The 18,287-nt window shown below is 39.6% G+C and overlaps 2 protein-coding genes across 3 annotated transcripts in view; both read left to right on the plus strand.

Moving 5' to 3' along the window:
* Positions 1 to 6,076, plus strand: part of sult4a1 (sulfotransferase family 4A, member 1) — a 13,704-nt gene extending 7,628 nt beyond the window's left edge. For both annotated transcript variants that reach the window (XM_088348407.1, XM_088348408.1), the window contains 4 exons: positions 212 to 338; positions 415 to 509; positions 2,092 to 2,230; positions 4,987 to 6,076. In XM_088348407.1, coding sequence (XP_088204533.1) covers positions 212 to 338; positions 415 to 509; positions 2,092 to 2,230; positions 4,987 to 5,123 — 498 coding nt within the window. In that variant the 3' untranslated portion in view covers positions 5,124 to 6,076. The remainder of the gene's footprint in view (positions 1 to 211; positions 339 to 414; positions 510 to 2,091; positions 2,231 to 4,986) is intronic.
* Positions 6,077 to 15,491: 9,415 nt separating this feature from the next.
* aldh1l2 (aldehyde dehydrogenase 1 family, member L2) overlaps positions 15,492 to 18,287 on the plus strand; it is a 54,865-nt gene continuing 52,069 nt past the window's right edge. The window contains exon 1 of the mRNA XM_088347075.1: positions 15,492 to 15,686. Coding sequence (XP_088203201.1) covers positions 15,639 to 15,686 — 48 coding nt within the window. The 5' untranslated portion in view covers positions 15,492 to 15,638. The remainder of the gene's footprint in view (positions 15,687 to 18,287) is intronic.

The raw sequence follows: 18,287 nt of genomic DNA on the forward strand, positions 1-18,287 counted from the left end.
CCATATTTTGAGTTTTTTGAGGGTTAGAATAAATGTACACTGTTTTTATAGCTTTACACAGACTACCTTTGATTGTGTCAACGTAATGTTTCTTCAGTGTTGTTCTACTATACACTATTAATGAAATCTCTACAGAAATGTGAGGGGTATACTCACTTTTGATATAAATTATGACACAAATATCAATTCCTTTTATGTGTTTTCCCACTAGATCATCTACATGGCTCGTAACCCCAAAGACCTTGTGGTGTCCTACTTCGAGTTCCATCGATCTCTCAGGACGATGAGCTACCGAGGAACCTTCCAGGAATTCTGCCAGCGCTTCATGAACGACAAGCGTGAGCACGGAAATAAAGTTTGTTTTGGTCCATATTCTGTTTTCTTCTCATACTCACTTCGGCTTTGCCTCCGCAGTTGGATACGGCTCCTGGTTTGAACATGTTTTGGGATTCTGGGAACATCGTATGGATTCCAATGTTCTCTTCTTGAAATATGAGGACATGTACAAGGTACAAGGACATTATTATCTAAACTGCTTTACAGATTGTCACTGATGTTTTAAAAATAATGGAGACGTGGTTGTATTGTTTATTAACACAAGATTACCACAGTAAAAAAAACATTATTTTTCCACTCCAGCATGTGTTTTACAAGCTTTGATGCAGACCTACTGATGAAAATGTCAGGAACCAGAACAGGATCAGGACCCAATCGCGTGACGTTCTCATATGGGGAGTCATGCACGTTAGTCAACAGTCTGGCGTGGAAAGACAGGAAGCCAGAGACCGACGAGATGGATTCCAATTGCCCGAGTTGATATCGGACAGAGGGGGTCGATACCGGACAGGACGGGATAGATAACGAATCAGGATATTGAAAATAAACAGGAGAAACTAGACGGGAACAAAAACTGTAGAAAATAATAAACAGGACAAACTGAACGGGAACGAACTGGAAACTGATATTAATCAGGACAAAAATAAACGGGAACAATACCGGACAGGAAATACAAACAGTATTGAGTCAGAACCCATGTCTTGCAGGGCAGAGGTTCGTTGACGGACTGACAAAGGAAGAGTGAGAGAACTCAGCTTAAATAGACGGAAAGCCAATCTGTTAATGAGCAGCAGCTGGCGCCACATGGGCGGGGCCAATTGGGCGCCATGGCAACCGTGACATTAATTACTTTTCCAACTTTCTTTTTTTATTGTTTATATTTTTGCTCGATTTTTTAAGGTGACTGCTGTTTTTTGTTACTGATTGGCAGAAGGGCTCCCAGTTTAATATTCATTTTGAGAAGGACAACTTGTCATGCCATTATTATGTTTTTACTATGTTATTACCAGGTTGTTATGTCTGCTGCCGAATATCACCCAGCAAAACTTCGAATATTCAGACGACACAGTTGTTAGACAGTCAATTCATCTTGGACTACCATAACTGTCATGAACCGGAACAGGATCAGGACCCAAATGCGTGATGTTTCTCACACAATCTTTTATTTTACGGGAAATGGGGAGTCATGCATGTTAGGCAGCGGTCTGGCGTGGAAAGACAGGAAGGCTGAGACTAACGAAATGGATTCCAATTGCCCGAGTTGATATCGGACAGGTGGGGTCAATACAAGACAGGACAGGACAGACAGGATTGATAATGAAACAGGATTTTGAAATTAAACAGGAGAAACTAGACGGGAACGAAAACTGGGGAGAATAATAAACAGGACAAAAATAGACAGGAACATAACTGGAAACTGATATTAAGCAGGACAAAAATAAACGGGAACAATACCGGACAGGAAATGCCAACAGGAACAGAACCGAGTCAGAACCCATGTCTTGCGGGGCAGAGGTTCATTGACGGACTGACAAAGGAAAAGTGAGAACACTGATCTTAAATAGACGGTTTCACGCCCTGTTGAACTCTCTCTTCAAAGTTCTTTTCAACTTACCCTCAAGGTACTTGTGGACTATCGGTCTCATGCCTTGGGGACCACATTGGAGACCCCTGATGTAAAGCGATCTAATATGAAAAGCAAGGCTGCTTGCTATTCATTTGTCAATTTTTCTTTATTCTTCTGACTTTTCTTAGGATCTCGGGGCATTGGTTGAGCAGTTAGCCTGGTTCCTGGGTGTATCTTGTGACAAAGTTCAGCATGGAGCTATGGTGGAAAGCTGCAACCAGCTCATTGAACAGTGCTGTAGTTCCGAGGCGCTGTCCATTTGCAGGGGTGAGCATTATTAAGACAAACACACCATTGTTGACTTATTCATTCATCTCATCTCCGCTTATCCTCAGTAGGGACGCGGGGGTGCTGGAGCCCATCCCAGCTAACTTCAGGCAGTGGGCAGGGGGACACCCTGAACTGGTTGCCAGCCAATCGCAGGGCACACAGGGACAGACAACTCACTCGCTCAGTCACACCTAAGGACAATTTGGACCAGCCAATCCACCTGAAATGCATGTCTTTGGAATGTGGGAGGAAACCGGAGTGCCCGGAGGAAACCCACGCAAGCACGGGGAGAACATACAAACTCCGCACAGGAAGTCCGGTAGCTGGATTCGAACCTATGACCTCAGAACTGTGCTGCACACGCGCTAACCACTGCACCGCCGCGCTGCCCATACAAACACACCATTGTTGACTTATCAATTTGCTCAATTTTCTATTGTATTTTTGTGTCTCTGTGGGAATTTCAGTATCTCACCGTCTGTTTTTGTTCACGGTTCACTGTCCCCTTCCCGGCTGTGGTGTGTCTTGGGCAAGTACAGCCCGCATGTCAAGACCGTAACGGAAACAGGACTCAATTGCGTTACGTTTCTCACAGTTTTATTCGAATAAAGGAAAGGGGTTGCACCCACGATTCGGTGATCGCTGGGTGCGGGTCAGTAGCCGGGACAGGAGAGGAAAAACGTGGTTGGGTCGGAAACGAGTCGTAAGCCAGGAGAAGAGAGTAGAAGATGTGGTCAGGATCAAAAACGGGTCGAAGCCGGAGGACAGACGGGAGCAAAAACAGGTGGGAGTCAGGGTCAAAAAAGGCTTGCCTAGTGTTCACTGAGGTTCACAGATGGACTGAAAACAGGTGACAGAAAGGAGTGGGTTTAAATAGTGACAGGGAGCCAATCAGCGTCCGAGGCAGTTGGCGCCAAATGGTGCTTCGCATTGGTAATCATGACACCGCCGGTTCCCATCTCTCTCCTGGCCATTTTTATGGGGGGGTGTTTGTTCCCCTATAATATAGGGGTGTCAAACTCATTTTAACTCGGGGGCCACACGACAGAACAAACATTCTGTCGGGGGCCGGACTAGTAGATTTAAGAGAAAGAAAAAGAGATGAAGTACTAAGAGAAAGAGGGAGGGAAAAGGAGAGAAGGCGGGACAAAAGGAGAGAGAGGGAGAGGGCGTGAGAAACAAAAGATAAAAAGTCGTGAGAGAGGGGGAAAAGAAAGGGGGAGGAAGAAAGAAATTCAAAGAGAAATAGAAAGACAGAAGGAGAGAAAAGATAAAAGAAAGCACGAGGGGTAGGAAGAGAGAAAGAGAAAAGAGAGAAAGGAAAAAGGGAAGTTAGAGCAAAAGAAGTTAAAAAGACACAGAGAGAGGAAGAGACAAAGAGCAACAATGGAAGAGAAAAAGAGAGACACGGAGAGTGAAAGAGACAGAGTGAGAGAAAAGGGGAGAGAGAGAGAAAGAGAAAAAGAGCAACAATGGAAGAGAAAAAGAGAGACACGGAGAGTGAAAGAGACAGAGTGGGAGAAAAGGGGAGAGAGAGAGACAGACAGAGACAGAGACAGACAGACAGAAAGAGACAGACAGACAGAGAGAAAGAGACAGACAGACAGAGAGAGAGACAGACAGAGACAGACAGACAGAGACAGACAGAGACAGAGACAGAGACAGAGACAGACAGAGACAGAGACAGACACAGAGACAGACACAGAGACAGACACAGAGACAGACACAGAGACAGACACAGAGACAGAGAGAGACAGAGAGAGAGAGAGAGTTAAATGAAAGTACAGTGTCTTTGTTCGAGGCACCTGGCTTTGGCAACATCAAGTTGACATATTTCAACCTGCAGCTTGTTTTTCTCTTGTGCTTCTCTGAATGTTGTCTCGCGGGCCGGATTCAATCCCTTAGCGGGCCTGATCTGGCCCACGGGCCGCATGTTTGACACCTGTGCCCTATATGAAACAGATAGTACTGGTTTCCACGGATACCAGTTACAGGAGAAGCCGACACTGCAATTGTGAGGGTTTTGGTCGACCTGGTCTTAAATCTCAGTCTTATGGGATAACGATAAAGATGGAAAATAATGAATACAATTGGAAATCACACCGTTAAATGGTAAATGTGTAATGAACTAGAACATGATCAGGACCCAAACGCGTGACATTCTCACACAAGCCTTTTATTTTACGGGAAATGGGGAGTCATGCACATTAGGCAGCGGTCTGGCGTGGAAAGACAGGAAGCCAGAGACCGACGAGATCGATTCCAATTGCCCGAGCAGATATCGGACGGATGGGGTCGATACCGGACAGGACGGGACAGACAGGATAGATAATGAATCAGGATATCGAAAATAAACAGGACAACTGAAGGGGAACGAAAACTGGCGAAAATGACAAACAGGACTAAAATAGACGCAACTAAAACTGGAAACCGAAATTGACCAGGATAAAACAAACAGGAACAATACCGGACAGGAAATACCAACAGGAACAGGACAGAGTCGAAACCCGACTCTTGCGGGGCAGAAGTAAGAGAGAGCGCACTGAGCTTAAAAAGACGTAAAGCCGATCTGTTAATGACCCGCAGTTGGCGCCACACGGGCGGGGCCACTTGGGCGCCATGGCAACCGTGACATCCTGAGGTTTTTGAGTTTTTCCTTGCCCTAATAGTCTGTAGTTTGCCATAGTCTGGTCATTGCAGTCCTCTAAGGGCTCTACAAATAACTCTGACGTGACTGTTTCTGCTCACTGCAGGTCGTGTCGGTCTGTGGAAAGACATCTTCACTGTGTCGATGAATGAAAAGTTTGACGCCGTCTACAAACAAAAGATGGGAAATTCCAACCTCGACTTTGATTTCTGCCTGGGAGAACGTCCCGTTCCCACCTGTTAGTCCCCTTCGAAAACAGCTCATCCGTTTTTTGCAAAACCTGTGTGTCCGTCCACTTTCTAAGTACATTGGTGTGCTTAGCATGCAATGACATAGTATACGGTATTGCGGTCTATTCATTGTCTTTCAGGTTGAAAACAAATGACTTATTTTATGAATTGCAGATTTATTTTCCCTAACAATTTAACAAAGTGGACTCCATCGAAAACGGACGAATTAGTGTCGATGGCGTCTGTGGGAAGCCTATTTCTCAAGTCCTTAAGCTCTCTCCTATTGGCCATCTTCTCCTCATGCCGACTCCTCCCATGGGCGTGCCAAGGAAGCCCCCCTGGGATTCACCATCTCGTCGAAGAGCGTCGCGATGTCTGGAATACTCGAAACAATAATGAGCATTTCTACATCATCAGGGCCTTTCTACGTCTGGATGTGCTGATTATCCTATCAGCCTTACGTCCAGTTCCTGCCGTTCCTGTAAACAACATTTTCCACCAGGGTGCCCTGACATCGCACCACAGCCCAGCCAGTGAATATCTTTTGCATTAAATGTACCGTATTTTCCGCACTATAAGGCGCACCGGGTTATAGGGCGCACCCCCCAAAAGTTTTTGGTCCTATTTTTGACATACATAAGGCGCACCGGATTATAAGGCGCTACAATGGGAATGTCGACAAAACTGTCAGATAGTTCAGTCAAACTTATTACCCCCTTAATATTCCCAAAGCGTGTCTCAGACATGTACGGAAACAGTGTCTGTACGATGTCACCAATCACTCAAACGCATCGTTCCAAATATCATTCGGAAGGTTAAAGTCTTGGGATTCAAGAAATGCCAAACATTTCTTAGTTTCCATTTTATTTTTGGCTGGCAACTGTGTGGACAGCAAAGTAAGAATTTGATTGTGCAGGGAAACGGGGTTCTTTACTGTGCATACGACAATAAACACTTTGAATTGAATTGAGTTTCAAAATAGACTCATCACAGAAACATCAAGATCGTTCTAAAACAAGATACCGGGAAAATATAAAGCCGCATAGCTCACCTAAGTTCTCTTGCAGCCATCACCTTCAATAATGATACGTAACCGTGGTCTTCTTACAACCGTGAGTGTAGTAAATCCAGGAGAGTCAAAATTTACAAATACAGAATAGTAAAAAAATGTTTTCTCTATGCCGTAGTGCAACCCAATGTGTGATTCACATTCATCTTTTTCGGCCAATCGCAGGCTTTGTTTCGCCCCTTTAGCCTATCCGAGCCTGTAAATGATAAAAAGGATCCGCCCCCTTTACCTCCGAATAACTTTAGCCAATAGTGACTGATTCAAATGATGATTGACACATTGGTTAGGAAATGAAACGCCGGTATATAAATCCCAGCATACACCACGGACGACTTCGCCTTTGGGGGAAAATCGAGTCGGCGGCTGCTTGCCTTGGTCCGCTTGCGACTTAATATTGATCCATATATAAGGCGCACTGTATTATAAGGCGCATGGTCAGCTTTCGAAGAAAATAAAGGCTTTTAGGTGCGCCTTATAGTGCGGAAAATATGGTAATTTGTATTTGATCGTATAAAATCCTTTATAGTCAAATGTATAAAATCCTTCACCATCAATATAATTCTAAATTAGATCAATTTGAATGATTTGATCTCGGATTTTTGAAGCAATTTTTAGTCAAGTCTAACATGATTTCAATATATTTTGCTCCACAGGCAAAATACTGAACCAAAAACCAAAATTTTTCAACACATTTGAATTATATTCCAATACCCTGGATCCTTTTTTCGGTTGCCTTCAAATTACACGTTTTGAAATCCTCATCTCATCTCATCTCATTGGCTGCACCGCTTATCCTCATTAGGGTCGCAGGGGTGCTGGAGCCCATCACAGCAATCTTCGGGCAGTGGGCAGGGGACACCCTGAACTGGTTGCCAGCCAATCGCAGGGCAGTTTTGAAATCCTATTTTTTTATATTTTCTTCTTCATTTACTGGATTCCAAAGAGCTTTACGCTGTTGTTGCATGTTTCAGTCTTCTGCGTTTTGCACATTTGGTAGTCTTTACCAATTTGTATGTGTTGTATCAATCTCTTTGTCACAGACTGCTGGTCAGACATGATATAAAGTACACTTAAGAAGGATGGTCACACAATGACTTCGTGCTTCCGGACTTTCCCAAGGATTATAACATGGGTGTCAAACTCTCGGGGGCCACATGATAGAACAAACATTCTCTCGGGGGCCGGACTAGTAGATTCAAGAGAAAGAAAAGGAGAGATAAAGAAATAAGAGAAAGAGGGAGGGAAAAGGAGAGAGGCGGGACAAAGAAAGAAAAAGAGAGAGAGGGAGAGAGCGTGAGAAACAAAGGGATAAAAAGTCGTGAGAGAGGGGGAAAAGAAAGGGAGAGGAAGAAAGAAATACAAAGAGAAATAGAAAGACAGAAGGAGAAAAAAGAAAAAATAAAGCGCGAAGGGTATTAAGAGAGAAAGAGAAGAGAAAAATAGGAAGTTAGAGCAAAACAGGTAAAAAGACACAAAGAGAGAAAGAGACAAAGAGCAACAAAGGAAGAGAAAAAGAGAGACACAGAGAGTGAAAGAGACAGAGACAGAGAGGGAGAAAAGGGGTGGAAGAGAGAGAGAGAGAGAGAGAGAGAGAGAGAGAGAGAGAGAGAGAGAGAGAGAGAAAAATACAAGTACAGTGTCTTTGTCCGAGGCACCTTTATTTGGCAAAATTAAGTTGACATATGTCAACCTGCAGCTTGAGAGAGAGAGAGCGAGAGATCGAGAGAGCGAGAAAGAGAGAGAGAGAGAGAGAGAGAGAGAGAGAGAGAGAGAGAGAGAGAGAGAGAAACAAATACAAGTACAGTGTCTTTGTTCAAGGCACCTGGCTTTGGCAACATCAAGTTGACATACTTCAACCTGCAGCTAGTTTTTCTCATGCGCTTCTCTGAGTGTTGTCTCGCGGGCCGGACTCAATCCCTCAGCGGGCCTGATTTGGCCCGCGGGCCGCCTCTTTGACACCAGTGCATTATAAGGTCGTGCATTTGCATATCATTTTCCAAAGTGGACGCACAGAGAACCCAAGAAAAATGGAGAAGTGCTTAGGAATCAAGCCAAAACCTCAGCCCCGGAAGAAATGTTCAAAAGAAGCTGACAAAATGGATGACGCTACAAAACGTAAACGTACTTTAAAAGCATGGTGGAAAGAGGAGTTCAGGTGGCTTGTAGCAAACATTGCATGAATGAAGATGAGTCAATACAGGTACATACTGATGGCAGATGGAAAACAGCCATGTCATATACCGTACTTTCTGCACTATAGGGCGCACCGGGTTATAGGGCGCACCCCCCAAAAATAGTTTTTGGTCCTATATCTTCCATAGATAAGGCGCACCGGATTATAAGGCGCTACAATGGGAACGTGGACAGATAGTTCAGTCCAACTGATTACCCCCTTAACATTCCCAAAGCTTGCAAAGACGCAAATACGTGTCGAGAACACGTGCGGATGCGGTGTCCGTACGATGTCACTCAAATGCATCGTTTCAAATATCATTCGGAAGGTTAAAGTCTTGGGATTCAAGAAATGCCAACCATTCCTTAGTTTCTATTTTCTTTTTCGCTCGCAACTTTACTGTGCATATGACAATAAACACTTGGAATTGAGTTGAATTTAAAAATAGACACTCCATTCCATCCATTATCTGCACCGCTTATCACAGAAACATCGAGTTCAGTCTGAAACAAGATACAGGGATAATATATATAGCCGGAGTAGCTCACCGAAGTCGTTGTGTTCATAACAATGTGCAGCCGTGGTCCTCTTATATCCGTGAGTTTAGTAAATCCAGGAGAATAAAATATTTACAAAGACAGAATAGTAAAAAAATGCTTTCTGTATGCCGTCAACCACGTGCTAAACACATTCATCTTTTTCAGCCAATTGCAGGCTTTGTTTTGCCGCTTCAGCCTGTGCCAGCCTGTAAATGATAAAAAGGATCCTCCTCTTGACCTCCGAATAACTTTAGCCAATAGTGATCGATTCAAATGATGATTGACACATTGATTAGCCAATGAAACGCCGGTAAATAAATCCCAGCATACACCGCGGACTACTTGGCGTTAGGGGGAAAATAGAGTCGGCGGCTGCTTGCTTAAGTTGCAAGATTTTGCGACTTAATATTGATCCATATATAAGGCGCACTGTATTATAAGGCGCATGGTCAGCTTTTGAAATAAATAAAGGCTTTTAGGTGCGCCTTATAGTGCGGAAAATACGGTACATGCAATGAATGTTATAAGTAGATTTCTAATAAACTTAATTTTTTGGTTCTGTTATATATTCTGATTATCAATCCTTAATACTTTGCAACAATGTTTTTTTTGTTTTTATGATGAGTTGTCTTCTTGTGTTTCAAGTTGTAAAAAATGGGGCAGGCAACTTTTCTCATGAGTTTCAGACACCGGTAATAGTATCGTTTAAAAGCGCACAAGAGGTACTGCTTAACAATGTTCTTTTATGGAAAAATATGATTTTTTTATCAAACAAATGTATATACATACATACCTGCCATGTGTTTATTTGTCCGTCAGCTGGCGTTGCAGGAGTCATTGAACTATTGACACTGGAGTGTCATCGATAAGACACCAGGCTAAACCACCAAAGAAGGACAGTGACCACAGCGGATGCGTTATTCTCCGGATGGTGATAACTGCAAAAGTACATTACAATGCGTCGAGACCATGCGCTAATAAGTTCACTAAAACAAAGCGTATCCACTCTACATCTGTCTGAACTATTACAAGATGTAGTTTTCTATACATCATATACAGGATTGAGTAGGGTTACTTTAACTTGATTACTTTCAATGACTTTTGGATTACTCCAATACCAAATATTCAAATAAAAGACAAAATATATGAATAAAATGGCAAAATTTTGTGCATTCTTGGGGAGTAACGGAATACATGGAACGAAAGAAAAAAAAGAAAAATAAACAAAAAACCCAAAGGGAGGTAAAAATCTAGGGAAAAGGAAACAAAAGAAGAAAACGGAGGAAAAAAGAGAGAGAACAAAGAAAAAGAAGTAAAAAGCTAGAAAAAAAATAAAGTAAAGATTTAAAAGAAAGAAATGAAAAAAGAGAGAAAGAGGAAAAAAGAAGAATGAAAGCAATTAAACAAAGTCAAAAGCAATACAAAAATATACAAAAGAAGGAAAAAAGGAAAAAGAACAAAGAAAAATAACATAAAAAGGGAAAAAAGAATGAAAAGAAAGAAACAAGCAGGAACAAAGACAAAAAACGAGAAAAAAAACAACAGAAAAAAAGTGACACTCCTAAATCACTTAAAGTAAAAGGAAAAAAAAAGCCGTAGTGAATTTGAAACTTTGTTACTCTCTGCTGCCATCTCATGGCTTAAAGTCCTGACTGCAGTCTTAGACTGCTCATGATTGCCGTGCATTTCTTACAAACTCTTAAATAAACTCTTCTTTTTTCATTTTTGTTGGGTTAGCGTTTGGACAGTACTTGAAGAAAGCCTCTTATTCCTTTCCCTTTCATGCTACACTAACAAAAAAATAAAAAATAAAAAACCCACAGGGAAGGGCATAACGTCACTCGCCAGCACTCACCCCCAGCCCCCATTCCTCAAACCTAGTTTGTCCCGCCCCGAACAGCTCTGATAAACGAAAGATAAAAGTAGTGATTCCAGTGCAGTGGAAAATAAAGCATAAGGGCTCTTTGAACTCATTGGGACCTTGTTAACACATAAACTATTTCACTTCAACTTCCTATGAACATTATTTTTATAGTATGTGTGCAGTATTTCTGTGACAGTATTTTTGTAGTATATTTGTAGTATCTTTGTTGTATTACTCTATTTATATTTTTGTGGTGTTCTGTGGTATCTTTATAGTATAACTCTAGTCGTATTTTTGTGGTATTTTCACAGTATTTTTATAGTATTTTTACAGTATTACTGTACTTTTATTTTCTTATTCCTTTCACTTTCATGCTACACTAACAAAAAATAAAAAATAAAAAACCAGCACTCCCCACCAGCCCCCATTCCTCAAACCTAGTTTGTCCCGCCCCGAACAGCTCTGATAAACGAAAGATAAAAGAAGGGATTCTAGTGCAGTGGAAAATAAAGCATAAGGGCTCTTTGAACTCATTGGGACGTTTTAACACATAATCTATTTCACTTCAACATTCTATGAACATTATTTGCATATTTTTATAAATACCGTTCGGCAACGTAAGATGTCACATGACCTAGTTAATATTAATGAGCTACGGAAGAATTGTGGGCGTGTCTTTCCTGCGCATGGCAACTCATATGAATAGTCAACAAGCGAAATGTCTTCTATTATGGCGACACTCACAGATAAGCTAAACATTCTTGAATCACAAAATAGAGATTAAAAATGTAAATTAAACCAGAAAGGAAAAAAATGCGCGTGGCCGTAGACACGCAACAACTGCGAGGTCGCGCACGCACACGTAATGTACGCTTTTCGGCCAGTGATGGGAATTCCGGCTCTTTTTGTGGACCCGGCTTTTTCAGCTCGGCTCACTAAAAGGAGTCGAGAGTTTGGGTCGCAAATGGCTCTTCAGATTGATTTTCCTGCTTTACTCCGTGTTTTACCGATTATTATGTAATATTATACACGAAATGACGAGAAAAAGGGGTAGGGGTAGACAAAAATGAGAAAATAAATGCGAGAAAAATAAAAGAAAAAAGATAAATAAACAAAAAAGCCAACAGGGGGAATGAAAATCGACAGAAAAGGAAACAAAGGAAGAAAAGGGAAAAGAAAAAAGGGAAAAAGGAGAGAGAACAAATAAAAAGAAGTAAAAGCCTAGGAAAAAGGAAACCAAAGATTTGAAGAAAGAAAAGAAAAATGAAAAAAGAGGTGTTTTTCTAGTATTGCTGTACTTTTATTTTGTATTTTTGTGATATTCCCACACTGACATCATTTATGTATCATATCTGTAGTATTTTTGTAGTATTACTGTAGTTAAATTGTATAGTATGTGTGCAGTATTTTTGTGATAGTATTTTTGTAGAAAGTTTGTAGTATCTTTGTTGTATCACTCTAGTTCTATTTTTATGGTGTTTTTGTAGTATTTTTATAGTATTACTCTAGTCGTATTTTTATAGGATTACTTTATTTTTTATTAGTTTTTTTATTTTATTTTTGTGGTATTTTTACCGTGGCATAGTTTTTGTACTGTATCTGTAGTATTTTTATATCATTTTTGCAGTATTTCTGTGATAGTATTTTTGTAGTATATTTGTAGTCTCTTTGTTGTATTACTCTAGTTATATTTTTGTGGTGGTTTGTGGTATTTTTATAGTATAACTCTAGTCGTATTTTTGTGGTATTTTCACAGTATTTTTATAGTATTTTTACAGTATTACTGTACTTTTATTTTGTAGTTTTACCATGGCATCTTTTTTTTTATCATATCTGCAGTATTTTTTTAGGGTTACTGTAGTTAAATTTCATAGTATTTTTGCAGTATTTCTGCGACAGTATTTTTGTAGAACATTTGTAGTATCTTTGTTGTATCACTCTAGTTCTATTTTTATGGTGTTTTTGTAGTATTTTTATAGTAGTACTCTAGTCGTATTTTTATAGGATTACTTTATTTTTTATTAGTTTTTTTATTTTATTTTTGTGGTATTTTTACCGTGGCATAGTTTTTGTATCGTATCTGTAGTATTTTTATATCATTTTTGCAGTATTTCTGTGATAGTATTTTTGTAGTATATTTGTAGTCTCTTTGTTGTATTACTCTAGTTATATTTTTGTGGTGGTTTGTGGTATTTTTATAGTATAACTCTAGTCGTATTTTTGTGGTATTTTCACAGTATTTTTATAGTATTTTTACAGTATTACTGTACTTTTATTTTGTAGTTTTACCATGGCATCTTTTTTTTATCATATCTGCAGTATTTTTTTAGGGTTACTGTAGTTAAATTTCATAGTATTTTTGCAGTATTTCTGCGACAGTATTTTTGTAGAACATTTGTAGTATCTTTGTTGTATCACTCTAGTTCTATTTTTATGGTGTTTTTGTAGTATTTTTATAGTAGTACTCTAGTCGTATTTTTATAGGATTACTTTATTTTTTATTAGTTTTTTTATTTTATTTTTGTGGTATTTTTACCGTGGCATAGTTTTTGTATCGTATCTGTAGTATTTTTATATCATTTTTGCAGTATTTCTGTGATAGTATTTTTGTAGTATATTTGTAGTCTCTTTGTTGTATTACTCTAGTTATATTTTTGTGGTGGTTTGTGGTATTTTTATAGTATAACTCTAGTCGTATTTTTGTGGTATTTTCACAGTATTTTTATAGTATTTTTACAGTATTACTGTACTTTTATTTTGTAGTTTTACCATGGCATCTTTTTTTTTATCATATCTGCAGTATTTTTTTAGGGTTACTGTAGTTAAATTTCATAGTATTTTTGCAGTATTTCTGCGACAGTATTTTTGTAGAACATTTGTAGTATCTTTGTTGTATCACTCTAGTTCTATTTTTATGGTGTTTTTGTAGTATTTTTATAGTAGTACTCTAGTCGTATTTTTATAGGATTACTTTATTTTTTATTAGTTTTTTTATTTTATTTTTGTGGTATTTTTACCGTGGCATAGTTTTTGTATCGTATCTGTAGTATTTTTATATCATTTTTGCAGTATTTCTGTGATAGTATTTTTGTAGTATATTTGTAGTCTCTTTGTTGTATTACTCTAGTTATATTTTTGTGGTGGTTTGTGGTATTTTTATAGTATAACTCTAGTCGTATTTTTGTGGTATTTTCACAGTATTTTTATAGTATTTTTACAGTATTACTGTACTTTTATTTTGTAGTTTTACCATGGCATCTTTTTTTTTATCATATCTGCAGTATTTTTTTAGGGTTACTGTAGTTAAATTTCATAGTATTTTTGCAGTATTTCTGCGACAGTATTTTTGTAGAACATTTGTAGTATCTTTGTTGTATCACTCTAGTTCTATTTTTATGGTGTTTTTGTAGTATTTTTATAGTAGTACTCTAGTCGTATTTTTATAGGATTACTTTATTTTTTATTAGTTTTTTTATTTTATTTTTGTGGTATTTTTACCGTGGCATAGTTTTTGTATCGTATCTGTAGTATTTTTATATCATTTTTGCAGTATTTCTGTGATAGTATTTTTGTAGTATATTTGTAGTCTCTTTGTTGTATTACTCTAGTTATATTTTTGTGGTGGTTTGTGGTATTTTTATAGTATAACTCTAGTCGTATTTTTGTGGTATTTTCACAGTATTTTTATAGTATTTTTACAGTATTACTGTACTTTTATTTTGTAGTTTTACCATGGCATCTTTTTTTTTTTATCATATCTGCAGTATTTTTTTAGGGTTACTGTAGTTCACATGTGTCAAACAGGCGGCCCGTGGGCCAGAGCAGGCCCGCTAAGGGATTGAATCCGGCCCGCGAGACGACGCTCAGAGAAGCGCAAGAGAAAAACAAGCTGCAGGTTGAAATATGTCAACTTGATGTTGCCAAAGCCAGGTGCCTCAAAAAAAGACACTGTACTTGTATTTATTTCTCTCTCTCTCTCTCTCTCTCTCTCTCTCTCTCTCTCTCTCTCTCTCTCTCTCTCTCTCTCTCTCTCTCTCTCTCTCTCTCTCTTTCCCTCCTCTTTTCTCCCACTCTCTGTCTCTGTCTCTTTTACTCTCTGTGTCTCTCTTTTTCTCTTCCTTTGTTGTTCTTTCTTTCTGTCTTTCTCTCTCTGTGTCTTTTTAACTTGTATTGCTCTAACTTCCTTTTTTCATTTTCTCTCTTCCCTTTCTCTCTTCCTACCCTTCACGTTTTCTTTTCTCTTTTCTCCCCTTCTGTCTTTCTATTTCTCTTTGGATTTCTTTCTTCCTCTCCCTTTCTTTTTACCCTCTTTCACGACTTTTTATCTCTTTTGCTCTTCACGCTCTCTCCCTCTCTCTCTCTTTTCTTTCTTTTTCCTGCCCTCTCTCATTTTCCCTCTCTTTCTCTTATTTCTTTATCTCTCTTGTTCTTTCTCTTTAATCTACTAGTCCGGCCCCTGACAGAATGTTTGTTCTATCATGTGGCCCCCGAGTTAAAATGAGTTTGACACCCATGCTGTAGTTAAATTTCATAGTATTTTTGCAGTATTTCTGCGACAGTATTTTTGTAGAACATTTGTAGTATCTTTGTTGTATCACTCTAGTTCTATTTTCATGGTGTTTTTGTAGTATTTTCCACACCTGCTCTCAATCGGTATGGAGCCGGCTCCCCTTCCTTCACCTCCAAGAGTCACCCCGTAAAGCTGTTTCGTCCGTGAACGACACCGCACTCAAGTGCATATTGTGCAGAGCTCCAATCCTCTCTCACCGACACGTTTAAAGGTGCTCCTTTTTTGTGTTTCGGAGCACTTACCTTTACCGGCAGCTAACGCAATTGTTCTTTTTTCATTCATCCTTCATTTTTACGACCACAAACGCGTCAGTATGTTGTGGACAGCAAGCCAGATCTTCAGGAAATTTTCCTCCTCTACTGTGAGTGAATCGTTCGAATGAATCTGTGTTAAGACACTAAGTCGCCGTCGTCGGGTGTTTTTTTTTTGGAGCAAGTTGAGTTTATTTTGTTATAAAAACGCTGCGATTGTGAGTATTCGTATGCACGGTGTAAAATGTAGAAGAGTTGCATCAGCGCGGTGTATCCCCCCTCCACCCCCACACCGATGTGAGCGTGCAGTACTCGAGTACTTTTGCAGAGATCGTGTCATGCATTCTTGTCAGTACTTAAATCAGTGCTTTAATGCAAATTGGAGCGCTTTGCAACATATGACACCTGCTGTCTCGTGCATTTGACGTTGCCAAGTCCAGTCTTGCAGGGGGGGGGGGGCACTCGAAGCCCCCGCTACACGTGTCCCGGACAGGGCAGGGTGGGTGTAGGCGTCACGTCATCCAGCCAGTAGCTGTTCTCGTCTCCGTTTCTGGCCAATAGCGTTTGCTTAGGTTAACTCGACTCTCCGACGAATCTGGAAATGTGGAAAACAAACCTCTTCTTTCTTGGAAATGCGCTTTTGGGAACCATCGCTCAAACGCAAAGCCTGTTGCATTCTTGCTGAATGCGCTGAAAGCAAAGCGCCCTTTCGACGTGCTCGTTCGAGCGTTGCGGCTTGTCTATTGTGTACTTTCGATTCATCATGCATCATAGTTTGCAAGAGCTCTCGGTTTTTGGTCCCAAATGGGATCCGCGATAATCGAAATCGGTGTCAAAATACGTATTTATTCAGTGTTTCCCGTAGACATTTGTGAGACCCTGCTGTATGAAGAGGGTAATGGTCCCCCAGATAGATCATTTATTCATCCCCGTAAAGAAATGTACACTTCCAGCAGTATACCTTCTTTGTTTATAAACAGGATGGCCTCGGGGTGTTGTGTTGAAGTACATACCTGTCTAGCTCCATGCCCTTACAAACTGTATTTTCCCATACAAAATAATCTTGCACCATATTTTTTTCCCAAAGGAAATTTACATTTCCAGCAATATACCTTTGTTGTTTATTAACAGGATGGCCTCGGGGTGCTGTGTTGTAGTACATACCTGTCTAGCTCCATGCCCTGACAAACTGTCGTATTTTCCCTTACAAAATACAAAATAATCTTGCACCATATTTTTTCCCTATGGAAATTTACATTTCCAGCAATATACCTTTGTTGTTTATTAACAGGATGGCCTCGGGGTGCTGTGTTGTAGTACATACCTGTCTAGCTCCATGCCCTGACAAACTGTCGTATTTTCCCTTACAAAATACAAAATAATCTTGCACCATATTTTTTCCCTATGGAAATTTACATTTCCAGCAATATACCTTTGTTTATTAACAGGATGGCCTCGGGGTGCTGTGTTGTAGTACATACCTGTCAAGCTCCATGCCCTTACAAACTGTCGTATTTTCCCTTACAAAATAATCTTACACCTTATTTTTTTCCCGAGGGAAATTTACATTTCCAGCAATATACCTTTGTTGTTTATTAACAGGATGGCCTCGGGGTGCTGTGTTGTAGTACATACCTGTCTAGCTCCATGCCCTTACAAACTGTATTTTCCCTTACAAAATACAAAATAATCTTGCACCTTATTTTTTTCCCTAAGGAAATTTACATTTCCAGCAATATACCTTTGTTTTTTATTAACAGGATGGCCTCGGGGTGCTGTGTTGTAGTACATACCTGTCTAGCTCCATGCCCTTACAAACTGTCGTATTTTCCCTTAGAAAATACAAAATAATCTTGCACCATATTTTTTTCCCGAGGGAAATTTACATTTCCAGCAATATACCTTTGTTGTTTATGAACAGGATGGCCTCGGGGTGCTGTGTTGTAGTACATACCTGTCAAGCTCCATGCCCTGACAAACTGTCGTATTTTCCCTTAGAAAATACAAAATAATCTTGTATCATATTTTTTCCCTATGGAAATTTACATTTCCAGCAATATACCTTTGTTGTTTATGAACAGGATGGCCTCGGGGTGCTGTGTTGTAGTACATACCTGTCTAGCTCCATGCCCTTACAAACTGTCGTATTTTCCCTTACAAAATACAAAATAATCTTGCACCATATTTTTTCCCTATGGAAATTTACATTTCCAGCAATATACCTTTGTTGTTTATTAACAGGATGGCCTCGGGGTGCTGTGTTGTAGTACATACCTGTCAAGCTCCATGCCCTTACAAACTGTCGTATTTTCCCTTAGAAAATACAAAATAATCTTGCACCATATTTTTTTCCCGAGAGAAATTTACATTTCCAGCAATATACCTTTGTTGTTTATTAACAGGATGGCCTCGGGGTGCTGTGTTGTAGTACATACCTGTCTAGCTCCATGCCCTTACAAACTGTCGTATTTTCCCTTACAAAATACAAAATAATCTCGCACCATATTTTTTCCCTATGGAAATTTACATTTCCAGCAATATATCTTTGTTGTTTATTAACAGGATGGCCTCGGGGTGCTGTGTTGTAGTACATACCTGTCTAGCTCCATGCCCTTACAAACTGTCGTATTTTCCCTTACAAAATACAAAATAATCTTGCACCATATTTTTTCCCTATGGAAATTTACATTTCCAGCAATATACCTTTGTTG

Source organism: Urocampus carinirostris, chromosome 11, assembly GCF_059441175.1.
Source record: "Urocampus carinirostris isolate Australia breed hairy pipefish chromosome 11, RoL_Ucar_1.0, whole genome shotgun sequence".
Classification (NCBI taxonomy): domain Eukaryota; kingdom Metazoa; phylum Chordata; class Actinopteri; order Syngnathiformes; family Syngnathidae; genus Urocampus; species Urocampus carinirostris.